Source organism: Thamnophis sirtalis, unplaced genomic scaffold, assembly GCF_051295495.1.
Source record: "Thamnophis sirtalis isolate CommonGarterSnake01/CBP01778 unplaced genomic scaffold, rThaSir2_p1.2 scaffold_9, whole genome shotgun sequence".
Taxonomy (NCBI): Eukaryota; Metazoa; Chordata; class Lepidosauria; order Squamata; family Natricidae; genus Thamnophis; species Thamnophis sirtalis.
This window is the reverse complement of record NW_028261389.1, coordinates 74,922,138-74,950,006: the sequence shown is the minus strand read 5'-3', so window position 1 is coordinate 74,950,006 and position 27,869 is coordinate 74,922,138. Positions and strand designations below refer to the sequence as shown.

The following is a 27,869-nucleotide window of genomic DNA, read 5'->3' as shown; positions in this document are numbered from 1 at the left end:
TTTGGGGACCCCTGTGCTAAGGAGTTTTTCCCGGGTAGAAATAAAAAAACGAGCCAATTCTGTTTATCCTTTTATTTTTCTTCCTCTAGGAGCTGGTCGAAATGGTCAAAGCCAAGAAAGCCGCCCAAGAGCAAGTCGTGAACGCTGCTAAAACTAAGAAATGAGATTTCTCCCGTGACAATCCTAGTGTGTGTGTGTTTGTTTTGTAATAAAATAAATACAAATGTAGAATAGGCTTCATTTTATTTTAGTTTTTCGAGACAGTCCTGTGGTTCTCAAGAGGCTCCCCTCCATTTGCATTGTCCGTTCCATTGGACAGATTATCCGGGGGTGGGGGAGCAACATCTATCCTGTGACTTTAAAAAAAAAAGCCTGCCATTTGGTGAAAAGGGAATAAAAATCATCCCTCTAGTCCTGAATGTTTAACTGTCGTCACAAAATTTCTCAAGTGCCATCGTAAATTTCCCCAAAGAGCTCGCTGAGAGTCTCAGTCGCGAAGCCAATACATGCCGCTACAGAGTCGCTCGTAATCAGGCAGCTGTTCAAGAGGCCCTGGAATTAAAAAGAAGGAAGTGTGTTACTTGGTATCAAAGCTTGCAAAATGTGGTACGGTGGCCTCGAGGTGGAGCTCTCGCCTCCCAGTCGGGAGGCTGTGAGTTCAATCCTAGATAGAGGCAGATATTTCTCTCTCTGGGCACAATGAGAATATATCTGCCGAACAAAACCCCACATCGGAAACAGGAGAGGCATCTGGCCAGGAAATAGTTCCATTCAGTTGCCCAAGATTCCACCCCGCAAGGTATTACGGGGCCTTTAAAAGAAGATGATGAAAACTTGCAAAATGTTTAAAAAACAAGATTAATTAACTACAGGCAGCCCTCGACTTTCAATTCATTTAACGACCATTCAAAATCCCAAAAAGCACTGGAAAACGTGACTAATGACCGTGTTTCAGTGCCACGACCTTTGCAACGTCCCTGTGACGGCGCCATCAAAATTCAGGTGTTTTGTCAACTAACTCGAGATTTATGGCAGTCGCAGTGTCCTGAGGTCATGTGACCCTTTGGCAACTGTCTGAAGAGTAAAGTCAACGGGGGAAGCCGGATTCCCTTAGGCACCGGGTTACGGACTTATCAACTGCAGTGATTCGCTTAGCAACCGTGGCAAGAGGGGTCGCGATATGGGGCAGAACTCGCTTAACAAAATACCTCGCTGGGCAATAGAAATAGGGACCTCAGTTGTGGTAAGTCGAGGACTGCCTGTGCATAGTTTCCGAAGTGAGCCGTGGGAGGAGTCATTCATGGGTATTACCACAGCCCTTTTGCCCTGGAGACTGAGGTAAATCTTGAGGCCACACCTCCGATCCTCCTGGCCTCCCAGATTAAACTCAGTCTCCAGCCCAGGAGTGTTTTACCTGACTCCCTCACTTTGAAGACTAAGGTCTTTTTCTACAGGATTTTTTCAGATTTTTTTACTAGTTCTACAGGATTGTACAGACTACAGGAATTTCTACAGGATTTTTCATTAGATTACCTGAAAATCGCTTCACCCCTCCTTGCAGTGCTCAGCGTCGCTAGCCAAGCCGCGCCGCCATTTTATTTTTCCCATTCAAATACATTCACAAATATACATTCTTATAAGAGCTGTTAACATTTATCTATTAACCATTAATGCTTATCACTATCTTCTTACAAATATATAAAATAGAATTTGGGCCACTTTTTGGCCACCTCGTATCTCCATCTTATTCTGCAGCAACCTTGCTCCTCTCTTCTCAACCTCCCTTCTCTGCCTTCTTCTTTCCTCCTTCCTCTTTTCTTCTTCCCCTCTCTTTCCCCCCTTCTCCTCCTCCTTTCCCTCTCTCCTCCTCTTACTTCCTCTGCTTTACCCTTCCTTCCCTTCCTTTCCTCGTCCTCCCTCCTTTTCCATTGTTGCCCTTGCTTATTTACTTTCTCTGATGGGGTTCTCGGGGTGGCATTTCAGCAAGCCCAACTTTATATTGACATAAAAAATAGTTTTCTCCATTGCATTTTGCCCCCCGATATTAAATCTACTTGTACCTTTTTTTTAAAAAAAATTGTATCTAATTAAGTGCTTACCCACTGCTGCAACCGCGGGACGCTTATTATAGATGTACTTTGTACACACTTCCTTGATCGTCTGAGCATCAACAGCCTGAAATAGGAAATAAAAGAGACAGATTTTGAAGAAAATTTAAAGTACAATTGACCGCCTGGCAACTGACCTTCAGTTTTTGTAGGCGAAAGGCCAAAACTTTTGGCAGAAGGGAAATTACAATTCTGTCACACTAAGGATTGTGTCACACCACACAATGTCAACTCCTAAGGTTGCTGTTGTGGCCCAGCAGGAGCCGTTGGAGCTGCCACTAGACTCCGACAGCGAGGGGCCCTATGAGTGGGCTCTGGAGGATGTGGAGGACCCTGGACAGGGTTCCGACTCTGAGCAGGGCGCAGAGAGGCTGGTTGGCCACCAGGAGGCGCCTGAGCCTTGGACCAGTGGGGAGGAGACAAGGGAGAGTGATCTGGACGCCAGTAGTGAGTTGTTCCTGGATGCCCGGCACCGAAGAGCTACTAGGCGTCAGGAACAGTTGCGCAGTTACAGGAGGTAATTGCACTCAGCTGGTGGTAATTAGGCTCCTCTCCAGACTATAAAAGGAATGCTTGTGCACACACCCCTTTTGCAGAAGTCAACGCATTAACGAATGTTGGAGAACAGGATTGTGAGCTTGGCAGGCTGGATTGCTGCCATGCCTTATCTGTGTTGGATTGCTGCCCAGACTTGTCTGTGCCAGTTTGCTGCCAAGGACCTGTCTCTCTCTTAATAAATTCCGTAAAGTATCTTTGACTCGGAGTGTGTTGGTGTGGGACGAGGGGGGTCAGAACAGGTTGCCCTAGTGAGAGAAAGGGAATGCATTCCACACATACTTTTCGGCTGAAGTCAGATTACTGCAGCAGGCTTGGGAGGGGGGCACCTCACAGGGAAATGAGATTGATGACACAGACTGAGGGGAGGGAAGGAACAAGGGTGAAGTTCAGCTGTAATTCAAACAAAGCTTAGATTTGATTGCCAACAGGCCTTGCCTATGGTGCTCCTAATGAATGACTCATTTTGTATTGAAACTTGGCTCGATACTCATGAATCAATTGGGGCATTTCTAGGAAACCTGACACACAAACGAAGAAGGGTTGATAATGGTGGTAAAACACTCAGTCCAATCCAATCGACAGGGTTGGGAGAAGAGGAGGAGGAAGATGTGCTAGATATGTTCCCCGCTTCAGGTTATTTGTAAAAATAAAGATGGGATACAAGCTTTTACAGAAGCGAAATTTACAATTGTGTCACACCGCACAAACTAAGAAAGACTGATAAATGCTGGTAAAACTCTCGGTCCAACCCACCTCACAGGGTGGTTGTTGTGGGGAAAAGAGGAGGGGGAAAGTGTGTTGGATACGTTTGCCGCCTTGGCAAAAGTAAAAACGGGCTACAAATAAGTATATAAATGTTGTGGCCCGCCAGCGGATCTGGCAGCAGATTCGGACAGTGAGGAGGTTGGGGAGGAAGATGGGCCAGTCCTGGAGTCTGGGGAAGGCTCTGATGAGGGCTCTGTGTTGGAGGCAGAGAGGGGTCCAGGGCCGTATGCCAGTTATCAGCTGCCTTCGGAGTCGCACATCAGTGAGGCAGAAGAACAGCTGGAGTCTGTTCCCAGTGTGCGCATGCGCAGAGCTGCCAGGAGAAGGGAACAGCTAAGAAACAAGGGTCGACTCGGGAGTAAAGCCACAAGTGGACGGTGAATGACCCCTCCCATAGGGAATAAAGAGGAGCGAAAGGGGAGTGGAGTTTGCAGGAGACCATTAGTTCAATTCATTGGGGTGAAGATCTGTTCCTGACTTCTTGCCAAGTAATTGCTGCTACAGCATGGAGTTTGGAAGATATCGGCCTGGCAGCTCTCCAAGCCTGATAAAGGTCTGTAGTTGTGAAATCTCATGAAAGACTGTTGGCCGGGACTTTGCTGGAGAGGAATTCACCTTAACCTAAATAAAAGGAGTTTTATCAGGACGAGGAGTCGGCTTCGTGCTTTTGGGAAGCCTAGGTCTGAACAATAAATAAATACATAAATATCATTTTAAATAAATAATGTAAGATTTCTCTTCAGCCGGCGGGAAGTCTCACCGTGAGATGATTTATACCTAACACACCCGGCACAATTGGACGGATTTATGAACGCACAAATCAAGTTTCCTTACTTCAATTCTTGCTTCGAGTTCGGGAATTGGGATCCGGCGATTGTAGCACAACATCTGTCGTCCGATGTCTTCGCAAATGGGAGTGGAACCTAAGATTGCAGATGTTTACAGATGCCTGTGAATGAATTAAACAGCACGGGGCAGGGAGGGAGGGAGGGAATAAACCCCAATCAACCATTATAGTTCATACCGTCCAGTTGTAACAACATATTTGTTTTCAGGAGATTTTTCGCACGGGCTACTTCGCTTTCTGTAACACTGGTGCACAGACGTATCCTGTAAGAGAAAGATGACAAGTGACTGACAGCTGTCACTTCCCTTTGTAGGGTTTGGTTTGTATTCAAACAATTGGTCTGGAATACAGGCAGTCCTCATCTTACGACCCCCCGAGTCCGTTTCTCTGACTAAGCGAAACATCTGCTAAAAGTCCATTTTGTCCCTTTTTATGACCTTGTCTCCCACCCTTGTTCAAGTGAATCCCTGCAGTCGTTAAGCGAGTAACCCAGTCGTTAAAGTGAATCTGGCTTTCCTCCAATTGACTTTGCATCTCAGAAGATCGCAAGAGGAGGAATGACATGATCCCAGGGTGCTTTGATGGTTGTAAGTGTGAGTCAGGTGCCAAGCGTCTGAATTTTGATCACGTGACTACGGGGAATGCTACGACGGTCGTAAGGGTGAAAAACAGCCCTGGGTTGCTTTTTTCAGTGCTGCCATAACTTCAAATGGTCGCTAAGTGAACTGCCACACGTCGAGGACTACCTGTCTCACTGCAGAGGGGGCTGGTTGGGTTCCAATTCAAAAGGAAAGTTATTTCCCTTACTGTTGTGCTCCGCCGGGGGGCCTGCAGAGCTGGGAGCAGAGTCGGACAGCGAGGAGGTTGGGGAGGAACCTGGGCCAGTCCTGGAGTCTGGGGAAGGCTCGGACGAGGGCTCTGCGTCAGAGGCAGAGAGGGGGGCCAGGGCCATCTGGGAGCTATGTGCTGCCTCCGGAGTCTGACATCAGCGAGGCAGAGGAACAGGGGGAGCCTGTTCCCAGTGTGCGCATGCGCAGAACTGCCAGAAGGCAAGAACAATTAAGAAAAAAGAGGTGACTCGGGAGTAAGGCTTGGCGACGACTGGCCCCTCCCATAAGACATAAAAGAGGAGCAAACAGAACTGTGAGCCTTTGCAGGAAGCAATTAGTTCATTGTGGTCGGTTCAATCTCCGAGAAGCTCTGTTTGACTCTGTGCTACATTTAGCCTTGCTCTGCATTTGGCAATTAGGTCTCCGGCGGCGTTTCAAGGGAAGTGAAGTCGGGTGCTTATCAACCTTATCCTGAAAGACTGTGGCAACTCGAGCAGACCTCTGTCGGACTCTTCGCAGGCTGTTGGGGAAGCCGTGAATGACTATAATTCACAGCTGTATAAATAAAAAGGAAGGAGAGAAGGAGAGTAGATAGGAAGGAGGGAAGGAGGGAAGAAAGAAGGGAACTTAAGAGAAGAGAAAGGAAGGAGGGAAGGAGGAAAGGAGGGAAGATATGAGAGAAGGAGGGGGGGAAGAAGAGAGGAAAGAGAGAGGGAAGGAAAGGTAGGATAGGAAAAGAAAGGAGGGAAGGAAGGAGGGAAGGAGAGAAGGAGGGAGGGAAGGAAGGGGAGTGGGAAAGAAGAAACAAGGGAAGGAAAGAGGGAGGGAGGGGAGAAGATATCTAACCTCTGATGTCTATAAGGATTTTGATATTATGGGAACGTCTTGAAACGCAGTCAAATGTAAAGCGAAACAGTGAATGTTGTACTGTTTTTTACCAGTTATTGGTTGTTGTATTTTTCTTTTACTAATAAAAATATTTATTAAAATAAAAATAAATAAATAAATAAAAAGAGGGTTTTGGGGGGCTAAGAGGGTGATTTATGCTTCCTCGGGAAGCCTGGTCAGAATACTTACCATTCCCGCTGGACATAGTGCATCATATCCTCTAAGGTAGCCCCTTCGCAAACCATATAAAGACCCCACAATCCTGTATCCGTGTAACACGTATTAAAAGACTGGAAACTGTGGCAAAGATTGCCGTGACACGCAGCTTGGGCGAGCTTGCTGGACAGGTTCTGTTCAAAGAGAGAAGGATGACAAGCTTTTCAACGGCTCTTAGAACAGGGGTCAAAAACCTTTCGGGCCTCAGGGACCACTAAATCCATTATTTTTAAATCCCGCGGACCACGAATATGATCTGCCTAATGAACCGGCTGAGTGGGTGTGACTAGGTGGCCGTGTGACTGGGTGGGCGTGGCCAACTTGATGTCACTCACGTCGAGGGGTGCCTTGCCAGCCTCTACTCGCTCCTCCCCTCCCAGGTACTCCTCGCCTGCCCGCCAGGGCTCCTAAGGGCCCCAACAGGAAGCAGTTGTTGGAGCTAAGTAGCCACCATGAGAAAGGGTTGGCAAAACAGCTCAGTTCAAATTGGATCTGACCGTGCTCAGCAGAAGCACCTCACTGAGGACTACGAGCATAGGCTTTCCAAGCAGAGGGAAGACCTGCGTGAGTGCAACGTCAGGTACCGGCGCCTGGAGGCTCAGCGGGCTGTGATGGTCAGCCAGTTCCAGGCCATGATGCAGTACCACTGGAACGAGGCCCTCCAGCTCTTTGCCACCAGCGGCACTTCCCTCCAGCCTTCACCCAAAGCTCTGCACCAGGAGGCTGAAGCAGACTCCAAGTTGGAATTTCTGCCCCCCTCCAACCCGCACAAAAAGACCCCGAAGGGGGAGACTCTCCGCTGTCCGGCCTGCAGTCCTATTCCTTTTCAGATCTTTGATCTGCCACACTCTCTATTATTTTACTATGCTGTTTCATTAGTGTAGTAATTGGGAGGGAGGAATAGTAAGGAGTAGAATTGTGGAATGTGTTGTTGTCATTTCTTTCTAGAAGCCCAAGGTCATTCTTTGTCTCTGCACCTCTGCACCTGACCGGAACTAGATGGGTGGAGATGCCAGCGTGGAAGAAGAAGATTGGACCACGTGATGGATTTATGGGTGTGGGGATAAGATCATGAACGTTCAACTGGGTGGAATCCCAGGAAGTTTTTCAGATTTGGGATTCCACAGATGCACCAAGATGTCTGATTTATTAAATTGGAACTTTAAGGATCGTTTTGCCTTGGACTCTGATTTAATTCTACATGATACTTGGAAAGCTGACATTATCCCAATTCTCCTTCTAAAATAAATCACCAACACCCCAACAACGGGGGCTGGTGAGGGGTTGCTGATTTCCAACGCTGACCGGGTCAGCATAAAATATCAACCCGGTTTAAGAAATTCATTTTTATACGTCCTGGAATTACATTTCTAAAACCCGGCTAATGTTTTATTAGAAGCCGTCCTAGTCCCAAAGCACACATTCTTTAAAACTGCCCAGTAAGTTCGGTGCCAACTCACCATTCCCCCGCCGAAAGAACGGTCCCAGTTGCCAATGAGCGTGTTTGCCACCATCAGAGGGATGGTATCTGGGTGACACCAGCCAGCTGCTTCCACCGCGATGGCCAGATGGGCCAAAGGCATTTTATCATCTCGCACGCGGATCTGATCAATTAGGACAGAGGGAAAATATATACAAGATGGTTTATAGATGGCACTTTCCCCCAACGAGGTTAGCCAAAATGTTTCCTGGGTTATCCCCACTGTGTTGGAAATGTGGAAGAAGGGATGGCTCATTCTACCATATTTGGTGGTCCTGTATTGAGGCCACGAAATACTGGAGAAGGATCCAACTTGTGATGCCACACAGGCAGTCCAGTGGCTCAAACTGCATTGAAAGAAACAAGCGACCTTTCTCAAACTTCTCGGCAATTTTCGCGGTCAAGCAAAAAGCTGCGCTAACCAAATCTTCTATTATGTTATCAACCATAATTGTGGGGGCTGTTGTGCCTCAGGTCTTGAGTAGTGCGGTGGCCTAGAGGTGGTGCTTTCGTTTCACAATCAGGAGGCTGTGAGTTCGATCCTAGGCAGAGACAAATATTTGTCTCTCAGGGCACCATGAGAATATACCTGCCGAACAAAACTCCGCAATGGCGACAGGAGAGCATCCGGCCATTAAAACACTCTGCTAAGCTCCATTCAGCTGCCCAGACTCCACCCCAAAAAGGGATTACGGGGTCGTTAAAAGAAGGAAGATGATGTGTCTCAGGCCCCTTTGAGAAGAGAACAACCTCCACTTACTTCACTGCCGGTGAACTGGCAAGGGGGCAAAACTGGGGCGCCTTCTTTCTTAATGGACGGCAAGTTGCCAAAATGGTATTTCGCCAGCTCAAGCAATTCTCCATGAGCAACTCCTAAATCGGCACAGAAGGAAGTTTTCCATTTAGAAGCAAAAATTATCATAATAAAGGAGAATATTTCTACTTCTTCGGGGCTGAACTGAGGAGTCCTTAGCGGTTTCCAAACTTAAATTGCTTTCTTGCAGATGTTTTGTTACCCAAACTAGGTTAACCTTATTGGTGCTACAGTACAGTACAGTATTAGTACTGATCAGTGATGTGCGGTGAGATTTATGGCTGGTGAGGCAGCAATTTTTTTAGACTTGTGGACTTCAACTCCCAGAATTCCACAGCCAGGCATGCTTAGTTCCGATTTAAAGCGACAGCATTTGTTTTTCTCCTTTGCTAAATACGTTTCCTTCATTCTTTTTCTTCTCCCTTCCCCTCCTTCCTCTCTCCCTCCCTCCCCCCCAAAAAACACACACACACACAGAAGTTGGATTGGACTATCTCTCCTACCCCCTTCCCTCTCTCAAACAAACTCTCTCAAACAAGCACATACACACACACACACAAAGTTGGATTGGAGGGAGTCAGGGAGACCACAGGAGGAGGCAGGAAGCCAGTCAGAGCCATACTGGAGCACACACACTTTCCCCCAGCCCTGGGAAGGATCTAGACCAGCTTCACTGATTACAGGTTTGAAAAGGCAACGTGGCTCTGCCTGCAATCAAACTACACTTGGGGAGGGAGAGCACTTCCCTCCAGCCTTTGCCCAAAGCCCCACACCAGGAGGATGAAGTTTGTATTCCTCCCCCTGACTGCACGTCCCAGGTACTGATGGTGTTACCTAGATGGGTAATGAAACACCTGCAAGAAAACAGCCAAGCTCAGAGAGCATCAAGGTCCATTCATTATAATAAGTGGCTGACCTGCACCATACCTTAATTATTTTATCTGTCCAATTCTCCTTGGTCTGGCTCAGGTAGCATTGTAACGGTTGCTATATGTTTTAAAATAAGTCTTATTTTTTAATAAAATTTGAAGATCGTGCATCATTATAACAAAACTTTCCATCTTTCCCCCTACAACTCTCTACGTTGAACAAAAGGGAAATAATCCCGTACAATATTTATAATCAGGGGTGTCAAACTCAAGGCCCGGGGGTCAGATCTAAGGACTCGGCGGGCCGGATCTGGCCCCCAGGCCTTGAGATCCAGCCCCGCGGGGTGCTTAGAACTGGCCCGCAGGTCCACCCTGGAAACAGCGGACAGGCCCATAATGCTTCTGCCAGTGAAAATGGCGCTCGAGGGGGCCACTGGCAGAGGGTTGCAAGAGGCTGTCGCGGCTGAAAACTGAGCTTGGGAGCCCGTTTTCGCTGGTAGAGCGCTCTGGCCACCACGGGTGCCCCCGACACAAGTGACATCAAGCTGGCCAGGCCCACCCTGACCACATCCTCCCTCCCCCCGAGGTCAAACACAACCTTGATGCAGCCCTCAATGAAATCGAGTTTGACACCCCTGATTTATAAGATTGCCTTTCGTTTCTTTAGAGTCGATCGCCCATATTTAATCCTTGTTCCCTGCTAAGGGCCAACAGGTCCAGAGTATTGGCTCTTAGGCATTTTCAGTGATAGGAAAGTAGGAACATTGTTGTGGCCCAGCAGGAGCCGTTGGAGCTGCCACCAGACTCCGACAGCGAGGGGCCCTATGAGTTGGCTCTGGAAGATGTGGAGGACCCTGGACAGGGTTCCGACTCAGAGCAGGGCGCAGAGAGGCTGGTTGGCCACCAGGAGGCGCCTGAGGCAGCGGTGAGAACCAAAAGTCAAGCCTTGGAGTAGTGGGGAGGAGACAAGGGAGTGTGATCCTGACGTCATGCATTGGAGCAGTGGGGAGGAGACAAGGGAGTTGGTCCTGGATGCCCGGCAACGGAGAACAGTTACGCAGTTGCAGGAGATAACTGAACTCAGCTGGTGGTAATTAGGCTCCTCTCAAGACTATAAAAGGAATGACGTTCCACATGCTCGTGGCAGGAGTCAACGTATTTACTAGAGCGGGAAAAGCTATCGTGGCTAGCTTGGCAGGCTGGATTGCTGCCAAGATGAGTCTGTGCTGGATTGCTGCCAAGGTCTAGTCTCTGTGTTAATAAATTCTTTGAAGTATCTTTGTCTCGGCGTGCTTTGGTGTAGGACGAGGGGCGGGGGTCAGAACAGAACAGTAGGATTTATAAAAGTAGAAAAAGAGGTACAATAGAAGAAAGGTAACAACGACTATCTGATACGAATGACCAAATATAAGACTAAGTAAAAGAGTAAGAAATAAAAGGACCATTAGTGTAAAATCAGAACGTATAGAGGGGGGAAATAATATTTGTAAAGATGCACCGATAGATATCTGCCGTAGGAAGGAATGTGCAGTTCCGATGTTGTCTGTAAGTTTTGTGTATGTTTTTGTCGATGTGTTTAAGCGTTTAAAATAAACAATTTTTTTTTTTAAAGACATTTTCAAAAAACAATTAAGAAGGATGCTAAGCAGCAGGGAAAAAATAACCTAAAATAAATCATGCTGATATTACAGACCAACAGCACCAACCTCCCGCAGACGCCAGCACAATCCTCGGTCCTTTGTAATGCGTTGTGATATATTCCACCAAATCATTGCGGTTAATGGACCTAAAAGATGAGTGAAACCAAGGAATGAAAAACTAAAACTATGCAAAGGGGGGGGGAAGCAAAATGGTTCCACCACAAAACCACATTCGACTAAAGCGCGCTCGACGAAACCCCATAGTTGACGTCATCACAGCGCGACAACAGCGCGGAGAAAAAAGCACGCTGTAAACGCTAAAGCTAAAATTAACCCCTAAACCTAACCCCCTAAACCTAATCCTAAACCTAACCCTTAACCTAACCCTAAACCTAACCCTTAACCTAACCCTAAACCTAACCCTTAACCTAACCCTAAACCTAACCCTTAACCTAACCCTTAACCTAACCCTAAACCTAACCCTTAACCTAACCCTAAACCTAACCCTAATCCTAACCCTTAACCTAACCCTAAACCTAACCCTAACCCTTAACCTAACCCTAAACCTAACCCTAACCCTTAACCTAACCCTAAACCTAAACCTAACCCTTAACCTAATCCTAAACCTAACCCTTACCTTAACTTGAATCAGCTTGCTTTCAAAGCGCTATTTAAAGCGCCCTTTTTTCTCCGCGGTCGCTGTTGTCGCCCTGCTGATGACGTCAGCGACGCGGTTTAATCGGGTGCGCTTTAGTGGAGCGCGGTTTTGTCGTGCCACGAGCAAAACTACTATTATAATTACAGGAGGTCCTCAACAGCAGTTCATTTCGTGAACCGTTCAAAGTCACGACGGTACTGAAAAGTGTGACGGGATTTTTGCACGCTTAACGACCGTTGCAGTATCCTCAGTGTCACATGATCAAAAGTCGTACACTTCGCAACAGACTCATCTTTATGACGGTTGCGGTGTCCCAGGGTCCTGTGATTCCCTTTTACGACCTTGTGACAAAGTCAATGGGGAAGCCGGGTTCATTTAATGACTGACTTAATAACTGCAGTGATTCACTTAGCAGCCGTGGGAAGAAAAATCCTAAAATAGGGCACAATTCACTCAACAACCGGCTCAACTTTGCAACATAAATTCCGGGTACAATTGTGGTCATAAGTCGAGGACTACCTGAATGAGTAGCCTTTGACTTATAAGTATAATTGAGCCTGGAATTAGTCATATGTTCTTCTGGTCATTAAACAGATCACCATGTGAATGTCAGGCCTGCAGCCATCTTTTCTTTTGGATCTTTGGCCTGCCACACTTTCTATTATGGGAAAAGGGGATTGTACGGAGTTAGATGCGATGTAACCATAACAACATTCTTTCTAGAAAGCCAAGGTCATCCTTTGTCTCTGCACCTCTGCACCTGACCGGAACTGGATGGGTGGAAGCTGCCAGCATGGCAGTGGGAGATTGGAGGATTTGCCGTGTTTGGGGAGCTGGGTCAGAACACCTACTTAATATTCTCGGTGGGTCCTAAAATCGTCCGTCCCAGGGCTGTGTTCTGGTAAGCGGTGGCGTGAAGATAATCAAAGACCACTTCCTGTAAGTTGGTCTCTACTTCCTGCATTTCTCGAAGGATCACGCCCCGTTCGCGCTCAATCTCGGCCTCCCCCAAGGTGCTATTCTGTATGATGTCAGCAAGAATCTCAACCGCTGAAAACAAAAGACAGATGGAATAATCATAATATATATATATATATATATATATATATATATATATATATATATATATATATATATATATATATATATATATATATATATATATATATATATATATATATATATATATATATATATATATATATATATAGTGTCACAACCCCTGGTATGCCCCAATTATGAGAGGACGCTAACTGCTTCCATTCTCTGTCCATCGGCTCGTCACAAGAGACCATCCAGACCGAAAGCCCAATATTTTACTGTTGCCTTTGTTACATATTGTGTTGTATTTGTGCTGATAAATAAATAAAGGGAGACTAGTATAGATCTATTTCAAGCTATTTAGCTCTCATCAGCTAGCCATACCCTCACTGGGATTTGAACCTGTGCTGTATTACATCTTAGGCAAACGTCTTAACCATTAAGCCACAGGTCCTCCTCCTTATCAGCTGAGTCCAGGGAGGTAGGTATATATTTAATGTCACAACCCCTGGTATGCCCCAATTATGAGAGAAAGCTAACTAATATAAGATATATGATACATGATACATGATACATATATAGTTATATAGTTATATAGTTGTTATATAGTTATATAGTTATATAGTTATATAGTTATATAGTTATATAGTTATATAGTTATATAGTTATATAGTTATATAGTTATATAGTTATATAGTTATATAGTTATATAGTTATATAGTTATATAGTTATATAGTTATATAGTTATATAGTTATATAGTTATATAGTTATATAGTTATATAGTTATATAGTTAGTTATATAGTTAGTTATATAGTTAGTTATATAGTTAGTTATATAGTTAGTTATATAGTTATATATATAGTTATATATAGTTATATATAGTTATGCAATACAAAAGAATGACATTTAATTCTAATAAGCTAAGGACATTTTTAATTATTAAACATAGATAGTCTTCGAACAGTTCACTTAGGGACTGTTTGAAGTTACAACAGCACTGAAAACAGCGCCTTATGAGCATTTTTTCATACTTAACGACCGTTGCAGCATCCACGTGATCAAAATTCAGACGCTTGGCAACTGATTCATATTTATGACGGTTGCAGCGTCCCAGGGCCATGGGCCCCTCCCTAGGATCGAACTCACAGCCTCCTAGAGCTCCACTGCCACACCACTCGTTTGCCATAATAATATCGTATTTTTCGGAGTATAAGACCTACCCTACCGGAGTATAAGAAACACCAAGGTTTTGAAGAGGCAAATTTTTTTTTTTTTTTAAAAAGGTTTTTGCATTGTGCAAACCTCCCCAAAACGGACCGTTTTTCACAAAAACAGGCCCGTTCCCCCCCCCCCAAAAGGCATGAATGCCTTTAGGGGGCTTGCAGAGTGCTCCTGGGGGGTGACGCACCCTCCCCCCAAAAAGGAGCAAAAAACAGCCCATTTTTTGCAAAAACGAGCCCAGTTTTTGTCAAAGAAAATTGCATGCATAGTCTTTAGGAGGCTTATAGTGTGCTCCTGAGGGTGGGGGGAGCAAAATTGAGCAAAAAAAAGAACCGCTTTTCACTCATTTCTGCCCTCCCCAGCCCCCACGAGCACTCTGGAAGCCTCCTAAAGGCTCTGCACGGGCATTTTGGCGAAGGGGGCGGGGTTTCAGGAGGCAAAAAATGCTGTATTCAATGTATAAGACGCACCCAGATTCTCAGCCTCTTTTTTGAGGGGAAAAAGGTGCGTCTTATACTCCGAAAAATACGGCAAATAACTTTTAAAAACAATTACCTCTCGGCAGGTCTTTTGAGAAAGCCTTTGCATAATACACCGTTTGTTCTCTCGAGGTGTAGGCGTTAAGGTGGGCGCCCATGTTCTCAATCTCTAGCTCCAGATCCAGCTGAGATCTTTTTTTGGTTCCCTGCGATTTAAGGGTCTGCAATTATTTCAACTGGAGATGTGATAGAAATAAGGGGGGGGGGGAAGTAAAGACTTTATTGCCTGGGTCTTCCATCTTAGACCAATGCAGTATGCATGCACTTGTTGAATTGAATTGAATTTTATTATTTGTATGCCGCCCTTCTCCGGGAGGGACTCAGGGCTGCGAACAACTCAAAAGGGGAAAAGGGGAACATAGAACAGAATACAAGTAATTAAAATAGCCAAGAATCACACAACCATACAAGTCGAGGGGGGAGGGGAACTCATCAACCCCAGGCCTGCTGGCAAAGCCAGGTTTTGGCCTGGAGAGAGGTGAGGGTCCGAATCCCTGCGGGGAGTTCGTTCCAGAGGGCCGGGGCTGCCACAGAGAAGGCCCTCCCCCGGGTGGTAGCCAGGTGGCATTGGCTAGTAGACGGAACCCGGAGGAGGCCAACCCTGTGTGATCTAATGGGTCTTTGGGAGGTAATTGGCAGCAGGCGGTCTCTCAAGTACCCAGATCCAATACCATGAAGGGCTTTATAAGTTACGACTAGCATTTTGAAGCGTATCCGGAGACTAATCGGTAACCAGTGCAGCTCGCGGAGGATAGGTGTAACGTGGGTGTACCGAGGTGCACCCACAATCGCTCGCGCGGCTGCGTTCTGGACGAGTTGAAGTCTCCGAATACTCTTCAAGGGCTGCCCCATGTAGAGCGATTTCAAAGTACTCCGGAAACCGACAGCTCTGTCCTAAAAATTCTGACAGCTGATGCATTCACAGAAAGCAAAAGCAGCAGAACAGGTTAATTCATAAAAAGCCAGCGGGGGATTTGAGAAGCTGGGAATTTTGACAGCATTCGATGAGCCCTTAAACCAGGGATCAGCAATCTGCAGCTCGAGAGCCGCAAGTGGCTCTTTCATCCCTCAGCTGCGGCTCCCTGTTGCCAGCCGGTAAAAGGGAAAAGGACTTTTTCTTCTGGGCTTTTGTGACCATAGACATGTTTAACTACCAACTGCCGTTATTCTGTGTTTTATCCTGCTTTATTTACCGGAGATTCAACACAGGAATTTTAATGCTTTTAATTTTTTTTTAAGGAACCTCACTGGGCTTCCCTACGCCCCAGAAGAATTCTTGTAAAATAAAATGAAGTGCTAGAAGCTACCTTGGGCTTTGCAACGCATCCGGTCAAAAATCAATAGAAGAAATGTTACGTTTTACTTATGTTGTAGTAGTTTTTTTTTTCTTTTTGTCTTTTTTATTTTTTTCTGTTACGATATAGAGTACTATTTATATGATCTATAAAGGACAATAATGTTTTTAATGTATAAGAGTGGGATGATTTGAATATGTTGTTATAATTGTATGTAGTGATCATTTCATATTAGAAAGATCTTTGTATATTAAACAGATCAATGATGATGTAAGGAATAATTGATATATACATGAATTGAAATATTTAACCACTATGTGGACTAACTAATTAGTAACGGGAAAACATTCTTGGAATTCTGGACGATTGGAGTCATTATGGTCAATTGAAAATATGAATGTTTATTATAAACCAATGGGAATTCTTTGTCCCAATTTTCGCTCTTATTCCTTAGAGATAGGTGATATTATAGTACTTTAAAGACTTATTGTTATTTGATAGATAATTATGAATTCAAGGAAATAAGGATTGCTACAAATGAAAGAATATTAATGGTAATTTGAACACATAATGCTCAATGACAGCGAAATATTCAGTTATAGAGCCGAGATGGCGCAGTGGTTAGAGTGCAGCACTGCAGGCTACTTCAGCTGACTGCAGTTCTGCAGTTCGGCTGTTCAAATCTCACCGGCTCAAGGTTGACTCAGCCTTCCATCCTTCCGAGGGGGGTAAAATGAAGACCCGGATTGTTGGGGGCAATATGCTGACTCTGTAAACCGCTTAGAGAGGGCTGAAAGCCCTATGAAGCGGTATATAAGTCTAACTGCTATTGCTATTGCTATTATGTTTAATGTAAACCAGTGATGTTAATCCTAAGCTTAAGAACTGATGCTCAAAAACCTGTAACCAAACGACATGCTTGATGAAATGGAGGAAAGTTGTTCTTTTTTCTTCTCTTGCTTTGTTTTGTATGTGTTATTTTGTTTAAAAAGAATAAAAATATATTTTTTTTAAAAAAAGAAATGTTATGTTTGAGAACTTGCCTTAAAAGCCATGTGCTCCAGGAAGTGAGCCGTCCCGTTGTTTTTCTCGTTCTCATATCGGCTTCCGGCATCGATCCAAAGTCCCACCTGATTCAAAAGCACATATGTGTTGTTGTTTTTTTTACTAAAAGAATAAAATCCAGCTTCAATAGATGCTGAGGAAACCACAGGCTGATTTTTGTTTCGGTGGTTGAAATCTTCGTCAAAACGACTGAACACTCTCTCTTCTCATCTTTCCGACTATCTTCTTCTATTGGTTTCTTATGATTTATCAATGGTTGTTAACGTATGATTAATGCTTGTAACTATGATTTATGATCTAAGAACTATTACTTGATGTTTATATGTACATTGTGAGTTTATGTACCAGAAACAAACTCCTTGTCTGTCCAATCACACTTGGATACAATAAAGCATTCTGTTCCTGTTCCTTCCCATCTCATCCCATTCCAATTTGATTCTATATTCCATGCCCGGGTATTTATAGGAGGAAAATGTCCGGACCAAATGTAATTTCTAATATTGGGATTTCCCCCCTTACAAGACAGAGCCCCCTTGTGGAGTACCGTGAAGCCGTTACCATGCCAACTCCACTGCGCTGTTCAGTAGAAGCCATTTTCAGGTACAACAGGCTGTATCTTAACATAACAAACATCCCGAGGCAGTGTTGGGTTACGGCCGGTACGCCCCGGTACAGGCGTACTGGTGCCTGCTCGGAGCACAGCAGGGGTGGGTTTCAACCGGTTTGCGGTGGTCCCTGCGAACCAGTTGGTCGGCGAACCCGGAAGTAAGTAACTTCCGGGAACGGCGAAGGGCGCACCTGCCCGCCCGCGGTCCTTACCCAGTTTTGACGAGTTCTGCGCTTCCACGCATGCGCAGGACGTATACAGCTCCTGCGCGATCCTCCAGGAGCAGCTGGAGCATCGCGCAGACGCTAGTACGCATGCGTGCACCACGCGCGTGTACGAGGACGCCGCCGGCCCCGTTCCAACCAAACCGGTTGGAACGGGGTGAGAAACCCACCCCTGGAGCACAGGTACCATTCCGGTACGGTGCCTTGGAGGCCCCACCTGCCCACCCTCCTTACCTGTATTTGACCCAACTGGACCATTTGCGCATGCGCACGGCATCTGTGCCATGCTCCACCGAGCAGCTGGAGCATCGCAGGGCGGTGATGCGCATGCCCAGCCCCGTCACAGCATACCAGTTGCAACGGGATCCGAAACCCACCCCTGTCCCAAGGGGTTTTAGGAGTGTCTTAGTCCCACAGTATTTTTCTCCAAAAGGTAAATCATTTATGAAACGAAGTTTGCTTGAAATTGCTTGAGACATTCCAGAGTTATGCTATGCTAGGCTCTATTCTATTGTTTTCATTTTCCGATTCCATTCCATTCTTCCAATTCTAATTCTAATCAAATTTTAGAATTTTGTATGAGCATAGTCCCTCCCGGAATGTGCTACGGAAGCTGATTGGGACAAGAGGCGTCAGGAGAAAATGTTCTTTCTGCTAACAGATCAGTCACTTAAGGCCACTATTTACGGCCACAATTGAACCTGGAATTTTAGTCGTAAGTCATGGAGCTCCTTAAAGCCAGATGCCCGTGTCGGTTACTTACTGTACATGTTGTAAGTCCGGAATCTTCAGAAGCTACCCTCAGGCCATTGTCCAGAGTCGAGACTTTTGTTTCTGGAACATTCACGACGATTTGGGGTGCTACATTGGTAGCCCTGAATCGGTTTTTCCCAAGATGGAGGAGGGCCTAGTTTGGAAAAAAAAAAAGTATCATGTGAGCAACATGATTAAAAAAAAATGCAGTGTGGTTTTATTGAAGGGGAATTAAAGTCTCGGTGGTTTGTTTTGCGGCAGGGCAAATGTTATGAGGACTCCAATCTGGACCCATGTTATTTTGGGGAGCGCCATGAAGAGAGTTCCTACAGTGCAAAATGCACATTGAGTTTTCACTTTAAGGAGAGGGCACGTTCCCAGGTCCCAGACCAGAATAATAGGGCTGGTATGTTAATCAATACAATACAATACAATAGCAGAGTTGGAAGGGACCTTGGAGGTCTTCTAGTCCAACCCCCTGCCTAGGCAGGAAACCCTATACCGTTCCAGACAAATGGCTACCCAACATCTTCTTAAAGACTTCCAGTGTTGGGGTATTCGCAGCTTCTGGAGGCAACTTCTGTTCCACTGATTAATTGTTCTCACTGTCAGGAAATTTACTCCTCAGTTCTAAATTGCTTCTCTCCTTGATTAGTTTCCACCCATTGCTTCTTGTTCTGCCCTCAGGTGCCTTGGTGAATAGTTTGACTCCCTCTTCTTTGTGGCAACCCCTGAGATATTGGAAGACTGCTATCATGTCTCCCCTAGTCCTTCTTTTCATTAAACAAGACATACCCAGTTCCTGTAACCGTTCTTCATATGTTTTAGCCTCCAGTCCCCTAATCATCTTGGTTGCTCTTCTCTGCACTCTTTCTAGAGTCTCCACATCTTTTCTACTCTTCAGCCTTTTGACCACAACTGAGCCCAGAATTTATGCTGCTAAGCAAGACAGTTGTTCAGTGAGTTTTGCCGTTTTACAAACTTTCTTGCCAGAGTCGTTAAATGAAGTGAATCACTGCAGTTGTTAAGTTAGTAACACGGCGAATCTGGGTTTCCGATTGATTTCGCTGATCAGAAATTTGCGAAGGAGATCACATGACCTCAGGACACGGCAGCTGTCATGAATATGAGTCAGTTGCCAAGCACTGTGAACTGTGATCACGTGAGCATGGGGACTGCAGCAGTCGTAAATGTGAAAAACAGCCATAAGTGCCGTTGTCACTTCAAAACATCACTAAACATATGGTTGTAAGTTGAGGACTACCTGCATTTAAGAGCCGATTTCTTCAAAGTCATGAATTTGGTAGTGTAATTATGGCCCTATCAAGGTCCAAAGTGTTCCTTCACATGAGGGCAGACAGACAGACTTTTGTATACTGGAATGTGAAAGGAAGGAAGGAAGGAAAGAGGGAGAGAGAGAAAGAAACACAGAGAGAGAGAGAAAGGGAAAGAAAGAGAAAGAAAGGGAGAGAGAGAAAAAGGGAGAGAGAGAAACAGAGAGAAAGAAGGGAGAGAAAAAGAAAGAGAGAAAGAGAAAAAGGGAAAGAAAAAGAAAAAGAGAATGAAAAAGAGAAAAGAGGAAAAAGTGAATGAAAAAGAGAGAGAGAAAAAAGAGAAAGAGAAAAAGTGAACGAGAGGGGAAGAGAAAAAGGAAGAGTGAAAGAGGAAAAAAAGAGAATGAAAAAGAGAAAGAGAAGAAACAAAGAAAAAGAAACAAAGAGAAAGAGAGAAAGAGAAAGAGAGAGAGAGAGAGAGAAAGAAAGAAAGAAAGAAAGAAGGAAGGAAGGAAGGAAGGAAGGAAGGAAGGAAGGAAGGAAAGAAAGAAAGAAAGAAAGAAAGAAAGAAAGAAAGAAAGAAAGAAAGAAAGAAAGAAAGAAAGAAAGGCTAATGCTATAGGACAGAGTTTACAAATCCACCAGATGTTTCACTAAGGAATTCTGGGAGTTGAAGTTCACAAGCTGCCCAGTGTTTAGAGAGCCCTGCGAGAGCGGTTGGACTGCAAGAAACCGCTAGAGGGCACCATTACACCGCCACCATCTGGCCCTCTTACGGTATTTATCCGCCCAGGCCGCCTCATTACACCGCCAGGAAACTACATCTCCCAAAATGCAGCGCGCTCAAGGCCCGCCGCAGTAAGAAAGCAGCCGAGGCTGTCCAGCCGGCCTTTCACACCCAGTCACGTCTGAATCGTCTCTTACCCGCTGTCCGGGGTTTGAGCACCGCGTGGGGAGCCATCCCGGCCGAGCCCAGAAAAGACGCCGGCCCGCTCGGCAAGCGGCGGACACGGCCGCCGCCATCTTAGTTCGCAAGCGAAGGAATCGGCTGAGGAGCCGGGAGCATTTCCGGAAGAGGAGAGTCACGTGATCCGAGGGTAAGTGGGCGGGGCCAAGCCACATGATTGGCATAAAAAAATGCTGGAAGCGTTTCTGTCTATTTTTAAACCCTTTATGAGTTTTTCTTGCAATTTCAATCTCACGTTAAGCAACCATCCAATAATAGAAAGCAGCTTCTAACAGATTACTCTTTCCTGATTCACCATGAGACTGCAAAAAATCCCAGACCTGTGGATTCTCAAATTCAAGATCCATTGATGTTTCCATGATCTTAGTGTGTTGTCTTTAGTTTAGTTTAGGACAGGAATAGGAATAGGAATAGAATAACAGAGTTGTAAGGGACCTTGGAGGTCTTCTATCCAACCCCCTGCTTAGGCAGGAAACCCTACACCACTTCAGACAAATAGATATCCAATCTCTTCTTAAAAACTTCCAGTGTTGGAGCATTTCCAACTTCTGGAGGAAAGCTGTTCCACTGATTAATTGTTCTCACTGTCAGGAAACTTCTCTTCAGTTCTAAGTTGCTTCTCTCCTTGATTAGTTTCCACCCATTCTTGTTCTACCCTCAGGTGCTTTGGAGAATAGCTTGACTCCCTCTTCTTTGTGGCAACCCTTGAGATATCGAAACATTGCTATCATGTCTCCCCTAGTCCTTCTTTTCATCAGACTAGACATACCCAGTTCCTGCAACCGTTCTTCATATGTTTTAGCCTCCAGTCCCCTAATCATCTTTGTTGCTCTTCTCTGCACTCTTTCTAGAGTCTCCACATCTTTTCTACATCGTGACAACCAAAACTGGATGCAGTATTCCAAGTGTGGCTTTATCAGGGCCTTATAAAGTGGTATTAACACTTCACGTGATCTTGATTCTATCCGTCTGTTTATGCAACCTGGTTCAGTTTAGTTTGCTTTATTGTCATTGCACACCGTGCAATGAAATTAAATGCCATCTTCGGTGTACATTATAACTATAAAAATAAAAACACAAAAGACATATCCTTCACGTGCTATTTAATTGGCATTGAAAAGCCAATAGTGCATTAATATTGCACTGTAACCGTCGAATTCAATATAGTTACTGCTCTCTGCGATAGAAGTTGTTTTGCAGCCTATTTTTCCTTGTTTTTATTATCCTGTGCTATCTGTCAGGGACGCAGTGCCTCTGTGGCTAAGTTAACGAAACCAGATTCACTTCACAACCGTCTCGTTTGGCAACAGAAATGTTGTGTTTGTAAATCAAGGACTATCAGTACACAGGCAGTCTTTTAGCAAACAAAACAACGTAACAGAGATTAAATCAAAAGTTCTCAAGCGAGTTAGACTTTACTGTAAAGCCTTCGAGGAGGCTCAGAAGCAGGCAACAAAGTAGTTAATCCTTTAATAGCTTTACTCTGACTAAGGTACTCGGGCTAAGACACTGAACTTGTCAATCAGAAAGGTCGGCAGTTCGGCGGCTTGAATCCCTAGCGCCGCATAACAGAGTGAGCTCCCGTTACTTTTCCTAGCTTCTGCCAACCTAGCAGTTCAAAAGCATGTAAAAAAATGCAAGGAGAAAAATAGGAACCCCCTTTGGTGGGGAGGTAACAGCGTTCCGTGCGCCTTCGGGGTTTAGTCATGCCAGGCACATGATCACGGAGACGTCTTCGGATAGCGCTGGCTCTTGGGCTTTGAAACGGAGATGAGCACCGCCCCCTAGAGACGAGAAGGACTAGCACCTATGTGAGAGGGGAACCTTTACCGTCTGCCAGATGGTAATAGTTGAAAAAGAAGGGGGTGGCCAGGATGAGATGGATCTTTAAGAATGTTTTGAACTTTCTTAAGGCAGCGGGAGCTATAAAGCTCTTCCAAAGAGGGGAGAGGGCAACTCATAGCGATTCTGTTTCTTTTAGGTTTTCATTCTGATGAAAGAAATGTCCTTCTGGGTTCGGCTCCAAGTGGGGAAAAAGACACTGGAGACATGGAGGCTGCTTGGAAAGATGGTTTTAATGGTGGGCAGGACCTCATGGCTTGAGATCCTGAACAGAAAAGGTGATCACATGCTTCAATGTTGGTGGAGAAGAAGAGGAAGGAAGGGCTGAAATGCTAAGTCCCTGGTTTTATGCCCTCTCTGGCCTTTGAGCTTGTATTCTGATTGGTTGTCAGACTCTCATAGGGCCATGCAGGGGCAACTCTCTAGGCTGAATTTTGAATTCAGGTTTGGTTGAGTTCTCAGATGCCATGTGGTCAGTTGGGGCCAATATTATCATGCCTTAATCCTTAATCCCCTGGAGCTGAAGGGGAGAAGTCTTTATTATGTAAAGTGCACCAGCTTAGCCTTCTTAATGACCCATTGACAAAGTGGGGATGGGCAGGAAGCTACAGGCAGCTATTCTGTCTTTTGAAACAGGTTTCTTTCTTTTCACATCCAGAGAAATATTCTGCCTTTTCAATGTTTCCTAGGATATTTCATTTTTCTGGGAGAGGGCTGGGTGATAACTTCCTACAAAGCGAAGTATGTTTATTGTTGCAACTGGCATGAATTTTATTATGACAGCGGCAAGGTCCCTGAGTTCTGTGATTTATCCTTTATGACTTTCCCAGCTGGTTTCTAACAAGCAAGGTAAATGGAGGGAAAACCACATTCGCTTAACAACCATTTGATTTACTTAACGACCGCAGCGATTTCCTTGAGTACTGTGGCAAAAATGTAGTGAAATGCGGCACAACTCACTTCAAAACTGCCTCGCTTAGCAACATAAAATTTTAGTCGTAAAGCTGTGGTCGTAAAGTCCAGGTATACCTGTATTCTTTATTTGTGCTCTCTGTATATCCCTCTAAAGAAGTGGAGATATTTTTTATTATAGAAACAAGAAGGGTAGAAGGTGCATAAACTTTGAATTTCAAATAAATTTTAGATTACCAAATTTTTCGGTTCTACCACAAAACCGCGGTAGACTAAAGCGCGCTCGACGAAAGCGCGTACGTGACGTCATCACAGCGCAACGAAAACAGCACGCTGTGAGCGGTAAAGTTAAAATTAACGCGTAAATCTAAACCTAACCCCCCCAAACCTAACCCTAAACCTAACCCTTAACCTAACGCTAAACCTAATGCTAACCCTTAACCTAACCCTAAACCTAACCCTAATGCTTAACATAACCCTAAACCTAACCCTAACCCTTAACCTAACCCTAAACCTAACCCTAACGCTTAACATAACCCTAAACCTAACCCTAACCCTTAACCTAACCCTAAACCTAACCCTAACCCTAACCCTTACCTTTACGTGAATCAGCTTGCTTTAAAAGCACTTTTTAAAGCGCCCTTTTTTCTCCGCGGTCGTATTTGTCGCGCTGCTGATGACGTCAGGTACGCGCTTTAATCGGGCGCGCTTTAGTGGACCACGGTTTTGTCGTGCCACGTATTTTTCAGCATATAAGAAGCACCTCCCCCACCCCCAAACAAAAGAGGGTGGAAATCTGGATGCGTCTTATACACTGAATACAACATTTTTGCCCCTCCCAAAAAACCCCACCCCCACGCATCCCATTTTTTGGAAAAATGGACATACAGAGAGTTTGGAAGTGCTCCTGGGAGCTGGGGAGGGCAAAAACGAGCGAAAAACAGGCCGTTTTTGCCCATTTTTGCCTTCTTCAAGCCTCTACAATCCTCCGAAAGCCTATGCATGCCCTGTATTTTTGCAAAAAGAGGGCCCATTTTGGTTAAAAACTGGGCATTTCTTGCTCATTCCCCCCCCCCGAGCCCCCAGGAGCACTTTGCAAGCCTCTCAAACTCTCTGCATGCCCCATTATTAAAAATGTCCTTTGGCCAGTTTACAAAACCAGCCTCTTACAGTGGTAATGGTTTTAGTAATTATTCCTAGCCTTCAAATATTCAAGGGTAGATATTCATCAAGGCAGAGGCTTAATTAAAGCTATTCCAACTCATTCCCAAATTCTACACCAGCTGGCGTGGTGTACTATTATTATATTGCTATAATTATATATTAATTAAAGGATGTCATATCATACCTGGTGGTTTGTAGTTGTTGTTGGTTGTGAGGTTATGTCTGACCCATTGCGACCCCATGGGACCTTCCTCCAGGCCTTCCTGTCCTCTACCATCCTCTGGAGTCCATTTATGCTCATGCTGACTGCTTCATTGACTCCATCCAGCTACCTCCTTCTCTGTCATCCCCTTCTTCTTTTGCCCTCAGTTGTTCCCAGCATGAGGCTCTTCTCCAGGGAGTCCTTCCTTCTCATTAGGTGGCCAAAGTCTTTGAGGTTCCTCTTCAGGATCTGGCCTTCTAAAGAGCAGCCAGGGTGGATCTCCTCTAGGACCCACCGGTTGGATGGCCTTGCAGTCCAAGGGACTCAATGCAGGGGTCTTCTCCAGCACCAGAGTTCAAAGGCCTCCATTCTTTGGTGCTCAGCCTTTCTTATGGTCCAACCTTCACAGCCATCCATTGCAACTGGGAAAACCATAACCTTAACTATACACACTTTTGTTGGCAGGGTGATGTCTCTGCTTTTTAGGATGCTGTCTAAATTTGCCATAGCTTTCGTCCCCAGGAGCAAGCCTCTTTTAATTCCTTGGTCCCCATCTGTGGTGAACCTGGAGCCCAGGAAAATAAAATCTGCCACTACCTCCATTTCTTCCCCATCTATTTGCCAGGAATTGAGAGGGCCAGATGCCATGATCTTAGTTATCTTACTGTTGAGTTTCAAGCCAACTTTTGCACTCTCCCCGTTCACCCACCTCAAGAGGCTCTTTAGTTCCTCTTCTCTTTCTGCCATTGGAATGGCATCATCTGCACATCTGAGGTTGTTATTTCTCCCGGCGATCTTAATTCCAATTTGTAATTCATCTAGCCCCGCCTTTGTCACGATGTGCTCTGCATATAAGTTAAATAGGTAGGGAGATAATGCACAGCCTTGCCAAACTCCTTTCCCAATTTTGAACCAATCAGAGTTTGGAGTTTGTTGAGATCCACACAATCAAAGATTTAGCATAGTCAATGAAGCAGAAGTATATTTTTTTCTGGAACTCCCTAGCTTTCTCCATGATCCAGTGTATGTTAGCAATTTGATCTCTAGTTCCTCTGCCTCTTCGAAATCCTGCCTGTACTTCTGGTAGTTCTCGATCCACCTACTGCTGGAGCCTAGCTTGTAGGATTTTGAGCATAACTTTATCTTCTGGTCCGCCTCCGTCCGGTAATGAACGCAGACACAGGCTTAGCTGTTTGCCACTCTTTATTCGCAGCAATTATAATCCTGTTGGCTGAAAAGCCCAGACACGACTCACTGGCAAGACGTTGGCAGCAACCCAGACTCCAACAGACACGGGAACACAAGGCAGACCAGACAAGGAGTTCTCCAGATTAGTACGAACGCTTGTGTCCTGCAAAAGGACTCCTCCCAAAGTCTCTTCTTATATACTCTCTTGGGAAGGGCCAAGCCACAACCACCTGGGCTTGATTATCTCTTATGAGGCTGTCTCCGTTAACTGCTGCCTCAGTTTCTCCGCCCTCCGTTGCCTGGCATCAGGGACAAACTCCCTTTGATCTTCCCCACTGCTCCATGCCTCAGGCACCTCCTGGTGGCCAACCAGCCTCTCTGGTCCCTGCTCTGAGTCTGAATCCTGCCCAGGGTCCTCCACATCTTCCGTAGCAGACTCATGGAGTTCCTCGCTATCGGAGTCCATCGGCAGCTCCAACGGTTCCTGCTGGGTCACAACACTTTACTAGCATGTGAAATGAGTACAATGGTACGGTAGTTTGAACATTCTTTGGCATTGCCTTTCTTTGAAATTGGAATGTAAACTGACCTGGTAGTTTTAGAATAGCAAAAACTAAAAAAGATTATATATTCCCTCTCTCTCAATAAACAGCTTTGAAGATTAGAGATTAGGTGAAAATCAGAGATTAGGTGCCAAATGTAACCTCTCTGATACAAACATCCAACAGAGTTGAAGTTAACATTTTACAAAACCATTAAACAAAAGGCATTGAGGCTACTTAATAAACAAAAATAATTTATTGGTAGTTTGGGAAAGTCGCATTTCCATTTTCAGCATATGGCAAGATAGTTATTTATCATTCCCACCACTTTTCGTTTATAATCCCAGAAATATCTTTTTAAAAAATACAGTCAGTTTGGCATGCTTACTCGGTATCAAGTTTACCAGTGACTTTTGACTTCAAATATTAGGTTTCTATTGTAGAATACACACATACACACATATAAACAAACACACAAACACACACAAACGCCTTTATTGATCTTTAAAAAGAATAGAAAAAGATAAAACAGAAAGAAAATCAAAACAGTAGTAGTTCAGGAAAGAAAAAGAATAAAAGTGCAAAAATGAAAGAAGGGAAAGAAAAAAGAAGAATAGAAAAAGAAAAAAATAGAAAAAGGAAGAAAAATTTAAAAAATAATTTCTGACTTACTTTGGTACAGATGGTCCTTGACTTACAACAGTTCATTTACAATGACCCTGAAAAAAATTGAGTTATGGATGTTATTCACACTTACGACTGTTATGGCCTTCCCACAATCATGTGATCAAAATTCAGACGCTTGGCAACTGATTCATATTTATGACGGTTGCAATGTCCAGGGGTCATGGGATCCCCTTTTGCAACCTTCTGACAAGCAAGGGAAGCCAGATCCACTTATCAACCCGTTACAGGTAGTCCTCGACATATGACCACAACTGAGCCCAAAATATCTGTTACGTGAGTTTTGCCCCATTTTATGACCTTCAGTGAATCTTTGCAGCTGATAAGTTAGTAACATGGTTGTTAAGTGAATCTGTCTCCCCCATTGCTTTTGCCCGTCAAAAGGTCGTAAAAGGGGATCGCCATGATCTTGGTGCACAGCAACAGTCATAAGTACGAATCCATTGCCAAATTTTGATCATAGGGAATCGTATTAAAGTTTGAATAATGGTCATCAGTCACCGTTTTCAGTTGCCGTTGTAACTTTGAGCAGACACTAAATGAACTTTGTCAGCCGGGGGGAGGGAGGGCTACCTGGACTTAGTTAACAGCTACAGTGATTCCCTCAACAATGGTGCCAAAGCAAGGTCGTAAAATGAGGCAAGACTCACTTAGCAACTTAGCAACAGAAATG

The 27,869-nt window shown here is 44.9% G+C and overlaps 2 protein-coding genes across 5 annotated transcripts in view; one reads left to right on the top strand and one right to left on the bottom strand.

Annotated features, from left to right (window-relative positions):
• DNAJC2 (DnaJ heat shock protein family (Hsp40) member C2) overlaps positions 1–231 on the top strand; it is a 30,211-nt gene extending 29,980 nt beyond the window's left edge. For all 4 annotated transcript variants that reach the window (XR_015697629.1, XR_015697628.1, XM_087722288.1 and 1 more), the window contains exon 17: positions 90–231. Coding sequence is in view for 2 of the 4 variants with exons in the window: in XM_087722288.1 (XP_087578414.1) it covers positions 90–164 (75 nt within the window). In the remaining 2 variants the exon portion in view is untranslated. The remainder of the gene's footprint in view (positions 1–89) is intronic.
• On the bottom strand, positions 58–20,774 carry PMPCB (peptidase, mitochondrial processing subunit beta). Its single transcript, XM_087722289.1, has 13 exons — positions 20,620–20,774; positions 18,432–18,575; positions 16,816–16,902; positions 14,494–14,623; positions 12,525–12,723; positions 11,082–11,161; positions 8,453–8,565; positions 7,673–7,816; positions 6,186–6,346; positions 4,456–4,541; positions 4,266–4,354; positions 2,100–2,175; positions 58–552 (listed from the first exon to the last, which is right to left on the bottom strand). The coding sequence occupies exons 1-13, from the start codon at positions 20,716–20,718 to the stop codon at positions 488–490; spliced, it is 1,473 nt and encodes a 490-aa protein (XP_087578415.1). The 5' UTR covers positions 20,719–20,774; the 3' UTR covers positions 58–487.
• Positions 20,775–27,869: the final 7,095 nt, after the last annotated feature.